Source organism: Henckelia pumila, chromosome 4, assembly GCF_033568475.1.
Source record: "Henckelia pumila isolate YLH828 chromosome 4, ASM3356847v2, whole genome shotgun sequence".
Lineage (NCBI taxonomy): Eukaryota > Viridiplantae > Streptophyta > Magnoliopsida > Lamiales > Gesneriaceae > Henckelia > Henckelia pumila.
Window position 1 is genome coordinate 15,295,032 of NC_133123.1, and position 17,216 is coordinate 15,312,247.

General features: G+C 32.1%; 1 protein-coding gene across 1 annotated transcript; it reads right to left on the reverse strand.

Annotated features, from left to right (window-relative positions):
* Window positions 1-2,014: 2,014 nt before the first annotated feature.
* Window positions 2,015-4,241, reverse strand: LOC140860538 (uncharacterized). Its single transcript, XM_073263542.1, has 8 exons — window positions 4,037-4,241; window positions 3,668-3,982; window positions 3,424-3,613; window positions 3,255-3,369; window positions 2,831-3,089; window positions 2,705-2,758; window positions 2,241-2,419; window positions 2,015-2,119 (listed from the first exon to the last, which is right to left on the reverse strand). Exons 1-8 carry the CDS (start codon window positions 4,239-4,241, stop codon window positions 2,015-2,017), a joined length of 1,422 nt encoding a protein of 473 aa, XP_073119643.1.
* Window positions 4,242-17,216: the final 12,975 nt, after the last annotated feature.

Sequence of the window (17,216 nt, forward strand, 5' to 3'; positions counted from 1 at the left end):
CCTACTTTTTCACTCGAGCTCATAGGAGTTTTCATGTTCTTAACATTCTTTTTGCAAAACGTTTTCACCAAATTCTTTGCATACTTACTTTGACAAAGAAAAATCCCATCATTTGATTGCTTAACTTACAGTCCAAGGAAAAAAGTTAACTCTCCTACCATGCTCATTTCAAAAGTAGAAGACATGCATTCAACAAAACTATCAACATGCTTTTGAGAAGAAGCACCAAAGATAATGTCATCCACATAAACTTGACAAATAAGAATTTCACCTTTGGCCTTTTGAATAAAAAAGGTTTTGTCAACCTCACCTCGTTTGAAGCCAATTTCGAGCAAATACTCGGTCAACCTACCATACCATGCTCGTGGAGCTTGCTTCAAGCCATATAGTGTCTTCTTCAACTTGTAAATATGATCCAAGTGGTGTGGATCCTCAAAGCCTTTGAGTTGCTTCACATACACTTCCTCATTTAAAATATCATTAAAAAACGCACTCTTCACATCCATTTGGTAAAATTTTATACCCATATGATATGCAATAGCTAGCAATAGTCAGACTGACTCAATGCGGGCAACAGGAGCGAAGGTCTCATCAAAATCAACCCCCTCAACCTGCGTATACCCTTGAGCAACCAACCTTGCTTTGTTCCTAATGATGTTTCCTGATTCATAGGTTTTATTTTTGAAAATACATTTTGTACCAATGACAATACCATGATCAGGAGGTGGAACCAAAAACCACACATCATTTCGGACAAATTGCTCAAGTTTTTCATGCATGGCATTTACCCAAAATTCATCATTCAAAGCATCATTGACATTCTTGGGTTCAATATTGGAGACAAAACACGAATGCATTACCTGTGAGTATACGGAACTCATGCATACTAACTCAACCATCTTACGGTAGTCAACTTTGTCCTTAGCTCGGGTTTGCCTTGTTCCATGAACATCTCCAATAATTTGTGATGATGGATGATTCTTTTGTATCTTGCTTGGAATGTCATTTTCAGTGGATACCTCAGTTTCCTCATTATTTTGAGAATTTTCTTCATGAACAGTTTCTGGGGGAACCAGTGTTGTGTTTGGTGTTACAACATCAGGAACAACACTGTGTTCTTCGTGAGGAATTTCCAGCAAGCCTTCAATATCATCTTCAGTAGTTTTTTCTTTGAGATCTGCACCATCATCAAAACAACATTAATAGATTCCATAATTGTTCTGGTCCTAAGGTTATACATCCTATATGCATGACTATTTTTAGAATAACCTAGGAACAAACACTTATCACTTTTGGAATCAAATTTTGCTAGGTGATTTCTATCATTCAAAACATAGCACACACAGCCAAAAATATGAAAATAATTGAGATTTGGTCTCTTTCCCATGAGGATTTCATATGAAGTCATCGAAGATCCACTTATCAAATAAACACGATTGGAAATATGGCACGCTGTGTTCAATGCTTCTGCCCAAAATCTCTTGGAGATATTTTTTGAGCTCATCATCACCCTAGCCATCTCCTGCAACGTCCTATTCTTCCTTTCGGAAATTCCATTCTGTTGAGGAGTTTTTGGGGCAGAGAACTCCTGTGAGATGCCCTTCTTATCACACAAAGAAGAAAAAAATGAGTTCTCAAATTCCTTTCCATGATCAGTTCTAATTCTTGCTACAGTCAAAGTATGTAGATTAGTAATCTTGGTAAACAACATCTTAAAAACATCAAAAGTGTCTGATTTTTCTCTAAGAAATCTCTCATATAAAACGAGAAAAATCATCAACACATACTAAAGAATACTTTTTACCTCCATAGCTTTCAACTTCTATGGGTCCCATCAAATCCATATGTAAAAGTTCAAGACACCGTGTTGTCCCACAGTGTTGTAACACGGGGTGCGAAACACGGGTTTGCTTACCTTTTTGACATGCACCACAAACATATGGAACACCAGACTTTAGATTTGGAAGACCTCTGACAGCTTCAAACTTACTCAAATTCTTTAAGGTCTTAAAATTCACATGTCCAAGCTTTTGATGTCATAGACTAAACTCATCAACCTTTGAGTGTCTACATGCCAATTCTTCACCAAGTTGGTAGCAATTATCAACTGATCTAGTACCTGTCATAACACAACAATTAGCATTATCAAAAACTTCACAAGTATTTTTATCAAACTTCACATGCAAGTCATCATCACACAGTTGACTAATTGAAATTAAATTTGCATTAAGTCCTTCAACGTGTAAGACGTTATGAAGCTTTGGAAACCCTTCCACATTGAGTGTTCCTTTTCCAACAATTCTTTCTTTTGCACCACCTCCATAGGTCACTCTACCACCATTTTTTTCAATGTAGTCCGTGAGGTGATCTTTCAAACCTGTCATGTGCCGAGAGCTTCCACTGTCAAAGTACCAATTACCTGCAGTGTTAGCTTTCAAGGAAGTATAAATAACAAAACAACTAACATCAGGCTTTTGTATCCAAACTTTCTTCACAGTGGGCCTATTTCTATCAGTGTTGCTCTTGGTGTTGTGCAACACGGGGGGCAACACTTGCTTAGATTCTCACAACACATAGTCATTCTTCAGCTTTCGACAAAAATGCCTGATATGACAAGGTTTGAGACAATAGTGACATACAAAAGGAAGCTTCCATTGTTTTGGCTTAGGGGCAGAAACATTCTTTTCAACAATGGGTTTTTTACCTTTCGAAACAGTTGAAGGATGGTTCAATGAATCATTACCTTCCTTCACAAACACTGGTATTTTGGAAGATTCACCAGTTTCAAACACACTTTATTTAAAACCAAGTTCAAACTTGTCATTCTTACCCATAGACAACAAAGTATCAAGTTTTTTTAAACTTGAATTAAATCCAGCAAGAGTTGTTTTTGCTTTTTCAAGTTCTGAATTCAACAATCCTAATTCCAGATCTTTCTTGCTCATAATGACTTCCAGCCTAGCCACAACAGCTTTCAATTCAGTATTCTCTTTGGTGAGAGTTGTGTTCAACTGATTTCTATTGATCCAATCACAGTATAACTCTTCATAGAGTTTTTGAATACCTTCCAGAGTATAAGCATCAGCTAGCTGTTCTTCATGATCACTGGAATTATCAAGGTTAGAAGCAACAAAACACACAGATTTTTGAAATGTGTTGCGTCCATGTGTTGCAACACCGGAGCCAACACCGAAAGGATTAATCTGAAAATTTTTCTTACTTTTCAGCAAAGCAGTAAAAGATATGAGATCTACCTGTTCAATCTTTTCTTGTTCTTCTTCAGAATCATCATCACTCAGAGAAACATTCATACCTTTCCGAAGGCGATTTGCGCATTCATAAGCATAGTGACCATATCCCTTACATTCCCTGCATTGAACATTATCAAAATTTTTACTTGAGGACTGAACCTTACCTTCATACCTTTGTCGAGATCCCCGAGTAGCAGCAGGTTTTTGAGGCTTCTCTGAAGTAGGCAGTTTAGGGAATTTTGAAGGTTGTGCACCTTTCACATCCTTTTTTTCTTTCATTACCTTGAGATAATCAGTGAACTTCTTTGAGATCAAGGCAATCAAATTCTCTTCAAGATCAGATTCTTTTAATTCCTGTTGAACTTCAGAAAAATCATTGTAAACATCATTAGATACTTGAAAGGCAATAGACTTACCTTTTGAGTCATCTTCGGCTTCCAACTCCATCTCATAAGTGCGAAGAAAACTAATTAGCTCATCCAAACCCATTATAGATGTATCTTTGGATTCATCTATAGCACAAACCTTGGTGTGAAATCTTTTGGGAACAGAACGAAGCACTTTGGACACAAGTCTCTCGTTCGAAATAGGGTCACCAAGAATAGATGCTTCATTTGCAAGGCTCTTCAATCTACCATTATATTCCATGATGGTCTCTGATTCCTCCATTCTCATTTTCTCCAATTTTGAAGTTATGAGACGCATCCTTGTCTTCTTGACACTTGCCGAGCCTTCACAATGGGTTTGAAGTTTCTCCTAAGCATCCCTAACACAAGTACAAGTACCAATTAGATTAAACATGTTCATATCAACTGAAGTGAACATAGCATTAAGAGCTTTAGCATTATAAATAGCCGCAGTATTCTCATCGGCTGTCCATTGTGATCTTGGCTTTGGTCCTGGTATATCATCATCTCTCATAGGTGGTGTCCAACCGTCAAGAACACATTGCCAAGCCCTGAACTCAATGAATTGAATGTACATGCTCATTTTCAATTTTCAAGGGTCGTAATTTGTTCCATCCAAAATAGGTGGACGAATTTCACTTGTGTACGGAGTGTCCATAACTAACCTGTAACACAAATCAGGAACTCACTTAGTAAAGTCAAGTGGTGGCTCTGATGCTACGTGAAAGAAACGGTGTACGTGGTTGGTTATGTAAAATAGGCAGTGTTGTACTTTGTGTTGTAATACTACAGACAACACAGTGCAGCAAAAATTTAAAGCGTAAATAAAACACAAGTAAATAATTTTGCACGAGTATAAAACTCGTGCGGGTGCCTTAGGGCTAAATATTACTCGTAAACGTAAGATCGGTCTTACAAAATAATCCTAGTAATTTTACGAAAAGTCATTAAATCCTAAATTTCTCAACAAGTCAAGAAATCAAACTTGCATCCTAAATAAACAGAGTATAAAAGAAATCGGATGCAACTCCCGTAGTCTAAATTGAAGAGACATAAAAGATCTTCAACAACACAGTTTCCACAGTGTTGTCTCTGATGTCTTTAACACGAACGACAACACGGGGACAAGCAACAACGATGGTTGCAAACCTTGCTTCAGAATTCTTCAAATTCTTCAAGGAATTCTTCAGAGTTTGCGTAGTGTTTTATCGTCTAAAGCATACTCATCTTGTGCGTGAAAAGCCCTTTTATAGATTAGCATCCGAGTCTTGAGGATTTTCTTAGATAGAGTTCTACATGAATAAGGAAACATGTTTTAGTAGGAATAAAACTCTATCAAATTTTGTAAATCAAATCTTGATAATATCAAATAATATTATATCTAATAACTACCTTATCAAGACATGATTTATGTTTTGACAAATATATCTTTAACATATTCGAAATATACACTAAATATATACCAAATATATTATCTTGTCTAGAAAGCAAAATCTAATAATATCAATTAATACAAGGGCCGAAATTTCAAAGAATAAAATTTTTTTCACTTCGATATGCACTTGATAAACCCCAAGCTAATATAGCATACAAGCAACACTATTTTTCAACATAACATTTTGTTTTGCAGGGTTTTGATTTTTACAATAAAAAATTGATGAACACATTTCAAAAGGAATTTAGTTTATTATATCTTAAGTTTTATCGTTAAAATGTGGACAACAAAAGGTTCAAATCCAAAATTTTTGGTCTTTTACTAGGCCTACATCGTTCATGGGCTTTCTTTGTAGTAAAGGACTTCAAATCACAAACTCGCAGGACAATTTTTTTGGTACCTTCTATTAAATTATTTGAATATTCGATTCTTACATGTCTTGTACTCTTGTTTGAAATTTAAGTTTCCTTTGTGTCCAAAATACTTAAATATCCTTTCAAACAATACTTCGTTGTCTCATATCGAGTTAATTTCCCCTTTTTCAGAGAAAAATATCACCATTTGAAACTTTTGAGCTCTTTTATATATGTATTTATTTATTTTTACTTTTTATGACAGAATATCAGTTATACCATTATTTTTCCCAATAAGATATATTCTTTTCTAAGGAATTATTTGTTCTAAAAACTCAAAATGGAAAGAATTTATATTAATAATTTAAGCGGAAAGCTACACTTCCCTCAAGTTTAAAATAAATTTGTAAAAAGATATCACTCATGTAAAAATAATTATATTTAAATCACTATTAATTTAGTAATATGTAGTATTATAGATGTATGATAATAATTTGAATTTAATGACGATAAATACGTGACTTTGTTGAATATTTTCGTTAACTCGTTTCTATATTATATTTATACATAAATATTTGTATGAACAGTTGACAACTCTATAATATTTAAATTTGATACTTATGTCGAAGATGCAAAAATTATCGGTATCGGGTAGAAAAATCGAAATATGACGTTTGAGTTGATCAATGTTTTAAAATATTTGAGTTACATTTTTATCATCAGCTATAACTTTCAGTCAGGGACGAAACTAGAATTTTGAGTTGAGGGGGCTAAATTTTAGATTAAAAATTTACTATTAAAAAAAACATCAAGGGACTATCTTATATATTATATTACTAGGCTCTTAATTTTATATTTTTTTAAAAAAATTTGAATGCCACAAAAACTATTAATAACAACAAAAAACTAAATTTATTTATGAAAATGTCACAAGACTATTCTCTTCTAAATTCTCTATTAGTTCATAATTAATTTGTGAATAATGTTACATGTACAATTAAATTTATACAACACATATACCATAAAAAATTAAGACAAAAAGTTTATTTATCAAATCTCATGATATATTGAATACAAAATCTCACGATATAATGTCAAAATCTCACTATATAATAACAAAAAATCACGATATAATTTTTATAAATATCGTTGTACGAGATATAATTAGTAGTACATTTAGCATTATTCTTAATTTTTGTGGGCTAGCCAAATATTATTTCATAATTCATAATAATATATATAACATATAACTCATATATATAATTCCAATAAAGAAGTGTGCTAGCCTGAGCTAAAGCCAGCTCACTACTATGGTCTGTCCCTGCTTTTAGTAAAACAACCAGTGTTTGGTCCTACAATTTAAATTTCTAACTAGTCATCAATTTTTTTCTCAAGTAATTCCCAATAAAATATTTTATGGCAGATTTATGAAAACTTCCAATGAAAGATCGACAAATATGTAAGCACTATATTGGTTTGATAAGACTCAACCCAAAGGAGTTCGTTCTCATTAGACTCTCACATGGTTTGTATAGGATCCACACGCTTTGTCTTTGGAAATAATATGATGGCCTATCATCTATTACTAATAAGTGCCACATGTGAATTGAACTAACAACTTTTCTCTCTTGGTGTACTTTGTTGATTCTTTCTAAATTAATCTTTAAAAATATTTGATTTTTATATTTTGAGCGTTTTTTCTTCCTTCCGGCAACCTGATATTTCCAAACTTCACCAATAAATCCGTATTACAAAATGCTATTAATTAGGATTTGTAATATGGGCAAATATTTTATGTTATCTTATAATTTGGTAGAACTTCGTCTATTTTAATTAGATTGATATAAAACATCCACATATATATTTATATATATAGCTAGTTGAAATTTTTTAAAAAAAGATAGGATATTGATCGTCTTCAATTGCTTTGCCCTCGATCCCTACCATTAGTTTGTTGTCAACTTTACTAAATGATTGACGAGACTGAGGATGATTAAAGTTCTAATTATGATTAAACTAACACTTATCATGATATTCATGTGATTATGTTCCCTAAGCAGTGTTAGGGTCCAGCTAAATAGGTGTATTGATCAGGTCATCCCTCAAATGGGGACCCTTAACCAAAAATCTTTCAATATCAGTGCCTTCCTTAGCTTAAAATATGAAACTAAATCTGATTTTATATGGAATTTATGAGAAATATGTGAGAACAAATAAAATTATCAGTTTTTTTTATTATTTATTGAGTGAAGGTTAGTTTGTAAGTTAAGTTAAAATATCAAAGATAGTTATTTTAATACCCTTTTGATTTAATAATGAATCATAATTATTATTTTTTTAAAGAAAAACAACGAGACTTTACTTTGCTTTAATTTTACACATTTGTACTTTTTGCCAACATCAAAAAGACCGTGAGATTCCTCTCTAGACTCTAATTAAAACGACTAAGTCATCCTAAAAAGGATTAGACGACATTAGGTGTCAAACATTATTTGAAGCATTATTGCTCTTTCTTATCAATTAGTTGTCCACGCTTATCTCACTAGCTAGTTGTAATTAAGACCAAATTAAATGAATTTTGATCAACATTTGTTCCAAGGATTATCTTCCATTAATTTTCAAATTACTCATCAATTGTTGTTTTGTTATTCTTTTTATGGTCTCCGGTCCCATAATTATGACACTGTCTCCTAGCTTAAGCCTTCCCGCTCAAATGCGATTGTAAAATGAATTTTGTAATTACTTTGTATCCGTCTTATTTTATGAAAATTAGTAATCCATGCACGCGAAAAGTCATGTGCATAAATAGTTTATATTATATGTAAAATTATAAACATTTTTTATATTTTTAAATTAAAAAATAAAATTGAAAGATGATAGTTATAAGTACTAAGGGACATTTTTGTTCATCCATTAATTTGGCAAGTTGGTTATTCTAAGAGATTCATGTATTATTATCTTGTATAGATAATAAAATTAAATTGTTATAAAAGTTTATCTTATCTTGTTATAAACTTATTTCAACTTTCGATTGTTATTCAATATGAATTTGCATAAACTGAAATAATTTAACTATATTTTAAGTATAAATATAAATATTTTTAAATATTCAGATTGTCTTTATTAGTTAATTTTTTTTATCCCTCTAGAAAATAGTTTTTTTGTCTAATGTGTGAAATATTTTTACGAAAAAATAAAATGTTGTAAGTTGAACTAGTTGATCTTCTGGTCACTTACTATGAACACCGGTTAATGTGACATTCATATTATTCTATTTTTGTCATTCTCTTAAATTAATATACAATTAAATAAGATAATAATTAATTAAATGAAACCCTACAGCACATATGTCAATGTAAACCAAATTTAGGAGTGACACATACGGCTTGATATTTGAATATAGGACACCAAAGTTTGTACAAAGAGGTAACCTATAAAGAGAAATATTTTAAAACACAAAAAATTCTTAGGACATGCATCCATTAGATATACAAAAAAAAATATTATTTTTTGATAGGATTGAGTTTGGAGAAAAATACACAAGTTTAAAAATATTTTGAGCTATAATAGCTCGGTTCTTGAAATATTAAACACCGATGAATTAAATCGAGTGTGGTTTCCAAACCAAGCGAAAGACACTCAAAATAATCCTTTGTAGAAACCGATTAAATATTTTGTAATCCATTTGAATACAATGCAAATTGAAATGATGAAAACAATTTGGTTGAAGCATTTTATCAAACACTTTGAATTCAATATTTTGGTATATGAAGAACACATAAAATGCTTCAACAATGCATCTTAAAACATAGTAGCAATAAGAAGTAAATGCAATAAAGAAATATATACGAATTTGTTTCTGGATGTTCGGAGCTCAATCTCCTACCCCTACGTCACCCTTTCTTCCTCTTCGGAAGGATATCACTTGAAAACTTTGATTTATACAACTCATTTGTATAAACCCACTCCAAGACTAGAACTTACCCGCTGTCAATCTTAGAACTCCTAGCCAATCGATTGTAGGCCGCAACTTCACAATCCGCATAATGTTTAACGTCTCTTATGTCAAAACTACAAACATAATCTTTAATGTCTTTGTGTTAAGACTCTCACTCAATTAATCTTTCAAAGTGCATCTGACGTATGTGTGTGAGTGAACTCTCTTCAACTAATATACAAAGATTTTGGACAAGGAAAAGTGTTCTAAAACTTTGGTTTGGAGTGAAGAAATTGGCAGTGAACGCTCATTTTCCTTCTTGTTCTTCACACCTTGGGATTTGCTCTCATTCTAGCTAATTTCTTCAAGTAGGTTGTTCATGCTTTGAATCCCCTTCAAAAACTTGTATTTGATCTTCAAGATGTTGTATTTATAGGATCCAAGAGTGATATAATCGTTAGACACAAAAATAGAGCTGTTGGAAGATTTTTATACTATTTCTGGAGCTCAACTGAAATTGGAATACTGTAGCAGTTTTGGTAACAGTTGAGCAATCTTCAGTTTGGGTAGGTTAACTGATCTTGGCTTCAGTTTTGGAGCGAGACTGAACTTGGATTTCAACTGAACTTTGGTGCGAAACAGATCTTGAAGCTCAACGGAACGAAACTATACTTGGAGCTCAACCGAACGAAACTGATCTTGGAGCTCAACTGAAGTACTGTAGCAGTTGAGCAAATTTAGTTTTGTAGCAGACTGATCTTGGTATGATCCGTTGATATCTGGCAAAGTGATGAGCATGAAGTCATAGCTCTTGTCTTGGCTTTCCACAGCATCAAGAATCACTCAATTTGGATTTCATATGAGAGAGTTAAGCCTGAAATACCAGATCTGCTATAAAACAGTTGAACACAAAAACAGTCGAGTGAATATGGTTCAGTTGAGTGTTATATCTCTTGATTAGTTGTTTTTTGGGCAATGTGATAAACATGAAATTTGAAGCCCTTTATCTTAACTTTCATGGCAAAATCACTCCATTTCGAGTTCATATGAGAGAGATATGCTCGAAATACCAGAATGTGCCATAAATTCTGCTCTGCAGAATTTCAGTTCTAAACTAGAAAATTTAATGCCGTTTAGCAGCTCCTTATGCTCAGATTCAGACTTTGAATAGTAAATATGATTTGTATATCATTGTCTTAACTTTCTAACGCGAGCTAAATTGTTCTATTTGGATAATCGAGCTAAAAGATATAGCCAAAATATGAACTGCTTGAGATCAATTGCTTCTATTTTTTTGCTCCACTGATCCAATTCAATTTGGTCTTGAGACGTCTGTTTGATCTAAATAACATCCGTTTTTGCTCAACTGAAGTGAAATACGATATGTTCGAAATTGAGTTTTCTATGTACTCGTCTTGGCGGCTAATCATTTTCATCACGGATCTGCGAGATATCAGTTTAGCTAAATTTTAGTTTTGACTTATATCTTGAGTTTAACAACTTCACATTAGAGTAAATATGTTAGAAACACAATAAAAATTTTGTTATCATTAAAAGAAAGATTGCTTGTGTTTCACAATTCGATATATTTTTTAATTACAAATATAGATCAAGTTGATATGTTTTCCTGTCTTACAAGAGACCTACGTAAATTTATTGTCTTCTTCCAACCATTAATACATCAATCGAAACTTCCCTCAAGCTATAAATAGATGAAATTATTTTCAAAGATGACCATGTGTATTATTATTATTATTATTATTATTATTTTTTTTTTTTGAAGAATATTATTATTATTATTATTATTGGATGGGTAGTTACGTAACTGATGATATAAGATTGAACAATTGTATTTTTATCAAAATTCATACTTGATGGTATATAATTATCAATGTTCTAAAAAACGATAGGCGGGCAGTCATCCACCACCTAGGCGGTTTTTTTTCTTTTGAACCTAATTATCTAATTTGCTTTGATGGTTTTTAGCCTAAATATCTAATTCGTCGTTCACAGTTTTTTTAGCAAAAATATCTCATTTTTTGTTCATCTTAATATTTCTCCAATAATTCTTCTTTATCGAATTCAAACTCAATATTCATCGCGTGTCCTGCATCTTCATCTTATATAAACTAATCGAAAAATATGTCAAACAATCTTTTTTAAAATTAAAATATTAAAACATATATATATTATATATTAATCTAGGTGGTCACCTAGGTGAATTTTGAGTCGCCTAGGCGGTAATTAGGCGATCGATGGCCGATTAATGAAATAGAACCCATATGTATCAACTGTCTACAAATCGAGGTGGTGAGAAACATCCTAGCGCCTGGGCGTGCCTTTTAAAGCAGTGAAAATTGTACATTTATGATTTTTTAAACCATGCATGTGACAGTCTGCAATGTCATGTTTCACTTTCTCCCGCGATAGTAACAATTACTGTATCTCAATAATTTTTCTCTCAATAATGCATTATTTTGCAATATTTGGAATTAAGCATGCAACTTTGAGTTTGATACCAATTGTATGACCAAATGTTAATTTGTCGTTTGACCAAATTTATACCTGGTGGTCGCGATGCAATTCTAATCTTGTAAATCATACAACAGTCCAAACATTAAGTGTCGATTTCTCTCATGTTATATATAATTATTATACTTAAACATTCTATAAAGAGTTTTTTTTTGGCATTAGAATGTGAATGTTCGCTACCATTAGAATGACTATCCATTACACCCATTTTGGATGAGAATGATCATTCTCACTTATAATTTTTATTTTTGTACAAAATTCATTTCTATTAATTTGTTTCAAATAATCTACATTTATATAATAATAATATTTTATTATAATAGTATATATATAATTATAAATGATTATTATTTATTATATAATAAATAGTATTTATTTAAAATTATTTATCGATATTATTACAATGATTTATTTATTTATATATAATTATTATTTATTAAAATTGTAATTAAAATTAAAATTTTATTATTGATATATTAATTATTATCAAAATAAAATTATAATTATTATATAAAAAATAATGATAATAATAACAATATTATTATTATAAGTTTCGATTAGTTAAACTAAATTAAATAATATTTATAACTAATAGAGAATTAATATTTATTATTTAATAATAACAACAACAACAACAACAACAACAAAAACAACAATACCAATAACAATAACTGTTGTAAAAAAGTAAAAATTTATGGTAAAAAGTAAAAACTTTAAAACTCAAAATATATCAAACTCTACACTTTATAATATTTTTCTCTCAACTCAATTGTATTTTTCATCACAAATGAAGACCTATTTATAGATCCACATTTGAGATTAGTCCAAAAATTAATACATTATCATCTACATCATCACACACTAATTTTCCACATTTTACAACTCAATATTCAACATTCAATATTCAATATTTAATATTCAACATAATAATAATAATATATTTTTCAACACTCCCCCTTGTGATGATGATCGTGATATGATGACTGTCTTCATTACGTATTTTATACTGCCTCGTTAAAAACCTTACTAGGAAAAACTCAGTGAAATAAAAACCATAGTAAGGAAAAAAGAGTGCAGCCACGTAAACTCCCCCTCATATTAACATGAGTAATTCTTCACATATTCCGTAGATTGCGCATCCCAATGTTGTATATATGCTTTCTGAATATCGTCATGGGAAGTGCCTTTGTGAAGAATTCTGATGAGTTCTCACTTGATTGAATGTAACAAATATCAATATCTTTATTCTTCTCAAGCTCTTGAGTGTAGGCAAAGAATTTTGGGGGGATATGTTTGGTTCTGTCACTTTTGATGTATCCTTCTTTCATTTAAGCAATACATGCAGCATTATCTTCATATAGTGTCACAGGCTTCTTGTCTACTGTCAATCCACACGATATTTGAATATATTTGGTCATTGAATTTAACCATACACATTCACGACTTGCTTCATGTAATGCAATAATCTCGGCGTGATTTGATGAAGTTGTTACGAGTGTTTGTTTCTGTGAACGCCAAAAAATTGCGGTGCCTCCACGAGTAAATACATATCCGGTTTAGGAACGTGTCTGATGTGGATCATATAAATATCCAGCATCAGCATAACCAATGATACTTTGATTGGTATCTTTTGAGTACAAAAGTCCCAAATATGTCGTTCCTCGTAGATAACGAAATATATGTTTAATTCCGTTCCAGTGCCTCTTTGTTGGATATGAACTGAATCTTTCCAATAAATTTACAGCAAAAGATATATCAGGTCTAGTGCAATTTGCAAGATACATAAGGGCACCAATGTCACTTAGATATGATACTTCTGAACCAAGAATAACTTCATCATCTTCACATGGACGGAATGAATCATTTTCTATGTTTAATGATCTTACAACCATTGGAGTACTTAATGGATTTGATTTATCCATATTAAAATGTTTAAGGATGTTTTCTGTATAATTTGTCTGGTGAACAAAAATTTCACATTCTTTTTGTTCTATTTGCAAACCCAGACATTACTTGGTTTTTCCAAGATCCTTCATTTCGAATTCTTCCTTCAAGTACATCATAACTTTTTGAATTTCTTTATTCGTTTCAATGATGTTTAAATCATCAACATATACAGCAATAATTACACATTCGGATGTTGTTTTCTTGATGAAAACACAAGGGCATATTGGATCATTTACATATCCTTTTTTTCATCAAGTGCTCACTTAGCCGATTATACCACATTCGGTCGGATTGCTTCAACCCATTTAATGATCTTTGCAATTTTACAGAATAAAATTCTCTGGGTTTTGAACTTTGTGCTTCAGGCATCTTAAATCCTTCAGGGATTTTCATGTATATATCACTATCAAGTGATCCGTATAAGTAAGCCGTAACACATTTCCAAATTTTCAGACACTGTCAAACTAATCAAATATCGAAACGTAATTGCATCCATAACAGGAGAATAAGTTTCTTCATAATCAATTCCAGGTCTTTGAGAAAAACTTTGTGCAACAAGTCTAGCTTTATATCTTACTCTTTTATTTTTCTCATTTCGCTTTCGAATAAAAACCTATTTGTATCCAACAGGTTTTACACCTTCAGGTGTGAGGACTATAGGTCCAAAAACATTGCGTTTATTTAGCGAATCCAATTCAACCTGGATGGCATCTTTCCATTTTGCCCAATCATGATGAGTTTTACATTCACCAAAATATTTTGATTCATGATCCTCATTTTCATTTATGATGTCACATGCCACATTATAAGAAAATATCTCATAAATATCTTCTATATCTTTTCGCTTCCATATTTTTCCAGTATTAATATAATTGATAGAGATTTCACGATTCTCGTCAGTTTGTGGTTCTGACAGAACATTTTCATCATCAGATGTTTCTTCTGAAACACCATTTTCTATTTTATGATCATCGTGCTTCTCTATGCCTTTTATTTTTCGAGGATTTTTATCCTTGGAACCGACTGGCCTTTCACGCTTCAAGCGTTTTATGACATCATGAGTGTCTTCAATTTGTTTCTTTGGAATTTCAATTCGAGCAGGGGCATTTACAGCATGTATATATGATTTTGTTACCCCTTTTGTGTCTGCAAATGCATCTGGCATTTGATTTGCAATTCTTTGCAAGTGCACAATTTGTTGTACATCTTTCTCACATTGTTTGGTCCTTGGATCCAAATGTAACAATGATGTTACATACCATGTGATTTCTTTTTCGATGTGTTTCTTTTCTCCCCCTAACATTGAGAATATTTCTTCATTAAAATGACAATCAGCAAAGCGTGCTGTAAACACATCGCCTGTCTGAGGCTCAAGATATCGAATGATTGATGGGCTATCATAACCGATATAAATACCGATTTTTCTTTGATGACCCATTTTTTTATCGTTGAGGTGGTGCAATAGGCACATACATCATACATCCAAAAATTCTCAGATGAGAAATATTTGGTTCTTTACCAAATGCAAGCTGCAATGGGGAGAATTTATGATATGCACTTGGTCTGATGCGAATTAATGCCGCAGCATGTAAAATTGCATGTCCTCATATAGAAATAGGGAGTTTTGTTCTCATAATCATTGGTCTAGCAATCAGTTGTAGACGTTTAATCAATGATTCAGCTAATCCATTTTGTGTATGAACATGAGCAACATGATGTTCAACAGTAATTCCCATTGACATACAATAGTCATTGAAAGTTTGAGAAGTAAATTCTCCAGCATTATCAAGTCTTATTTTCTTGATTGTATAATCGGGGAATTGATTCCGCAATTTTATTATTTGAGCCATTAATCTTGCAAATGTCACATTCCGAGTTGACAATAAGCATACATGTGACCATCTGCTAGAGGCATCGATCAATACCATAAAATATCGAAATGGTCCACATGGTGGATGAATTGGCCCACAAATATCACCCTGAATGCGTTCAAGAAATATGGGTGATTCTATTTGGATTTTAGCTGGCGATGGTCTTATAATAAGTTTTCCAAGAGAACATGCTTTACATTGAAACTTATTATTCTGAAAGATCTTCTGGTCTTTCAATGGATGACCATGCGTATTTTCAATAATTCTTCGCATCATTATTGAACCAGGATGTCCCAATCGATCATGCCAATTAGTTAATATTGAAGAACTATTAACCGCCATATTTGATTCGATTGACCTTATATGTGTATAATGCAATCCAGCAGGGAGCATTGATAATTTTTCAACCACATATTTCTTTCCTGATTTATATGTGGTAAGACACATATATTTTTGATGTCCATCAGTTATCGTCTCAGTATCATATCCATGAGAATATATGTCATTAAAACTCAACAAATTTCTTTTCGATTGTGGTAATATAAAGCATCATTTATCAAAAATTTTGTACCATTTGGTAACAAAAATTGTGCTTTACCACAACCTTCAATCAAGTCTACAGGACCTGATATTGTATTCACCATTATTTTTGTTGGTTTTATTTCCAAGAAATATCTTTCATATCGCAGAATAGTGTGCGTTGTACCACTATCCGGTATAAAAATTTCCATGATATTATTTCCATGTTTGCTCATAGAATTTTTCATATCAAACTTCACAAAAATGCAATAAAGAAAAATTAAGTACAGTACAAATGCAAGATATAACATGCTTTATAATACAAGAATGCATGAAAAATACAAATTTGTTACAATCTAGTCCCACCAATCTTTTAATCAATGTCTTCGAAATCATTCAAAAAGTCTGCAGCATTGAAATTAGTTGAACCAATTAAATGGTCACTATTTTCAACAAAATTGGTCTCTTTTTCTTTTCCTTTTGTCGATTCTTTATAGAGATTACATAGATGCTCAGGGGTTCGACAAATATGTGACCAATGTCCTAGAGTGCTACATCTATAACAAACACTCTCAGATCTTTTTGAGTGATTTTCATTTTCACTCGGGTTTTCATGCTGCCTTTTTGGTGGGTGGTTCGTGACGTTCTTTTGAGATGAGTTATTGAAGTAACTATCTCGATTATTTTCATATCCACGGCTGCGACCGCGACCGCGATCATTTTTACGTCCACGTCCACGCCCACGTCCTCGACCTCGTCCACGACCAAAATCTGGTCTATGCCTTTGATTTTGATTTTTATTTTTCATTAAGACATTTGCTTCAGGAAATGCCGTTGATCCAGTGGGTCGAGATTGATGATTTCTTATTAACAATTCGTTGTTCTTTTCCGCCACAAGAAGACAAGCAATGAGTTCAGAATATCTCGTAAAACCACGCACTCTATACTGTTGTTATAGAGTTAT

Coding starts and splice junctions, on each gene's coding strand:
- LOC140860538 (XM_073263542.1), bottom strand. CDS start 4,241: ATGAGCATGTACATTCAATTCATTGAGTTCAGGGCTTGGCAATGTGTT. Junction 3,983..4,036: donor GAACATGTTTAATCTAATTG/GTACTTGTACTT, acceptor CCCATTGTGAAG/GCTCGGCAAGTGTCAAGAAG. Junction 2,120..2,240: donor AGCTTCATAACGTCTTACAC/GTTGAAGGACTT, acceptor GTGTTATGACAG/GTACTAGATCAGTTGATAAT.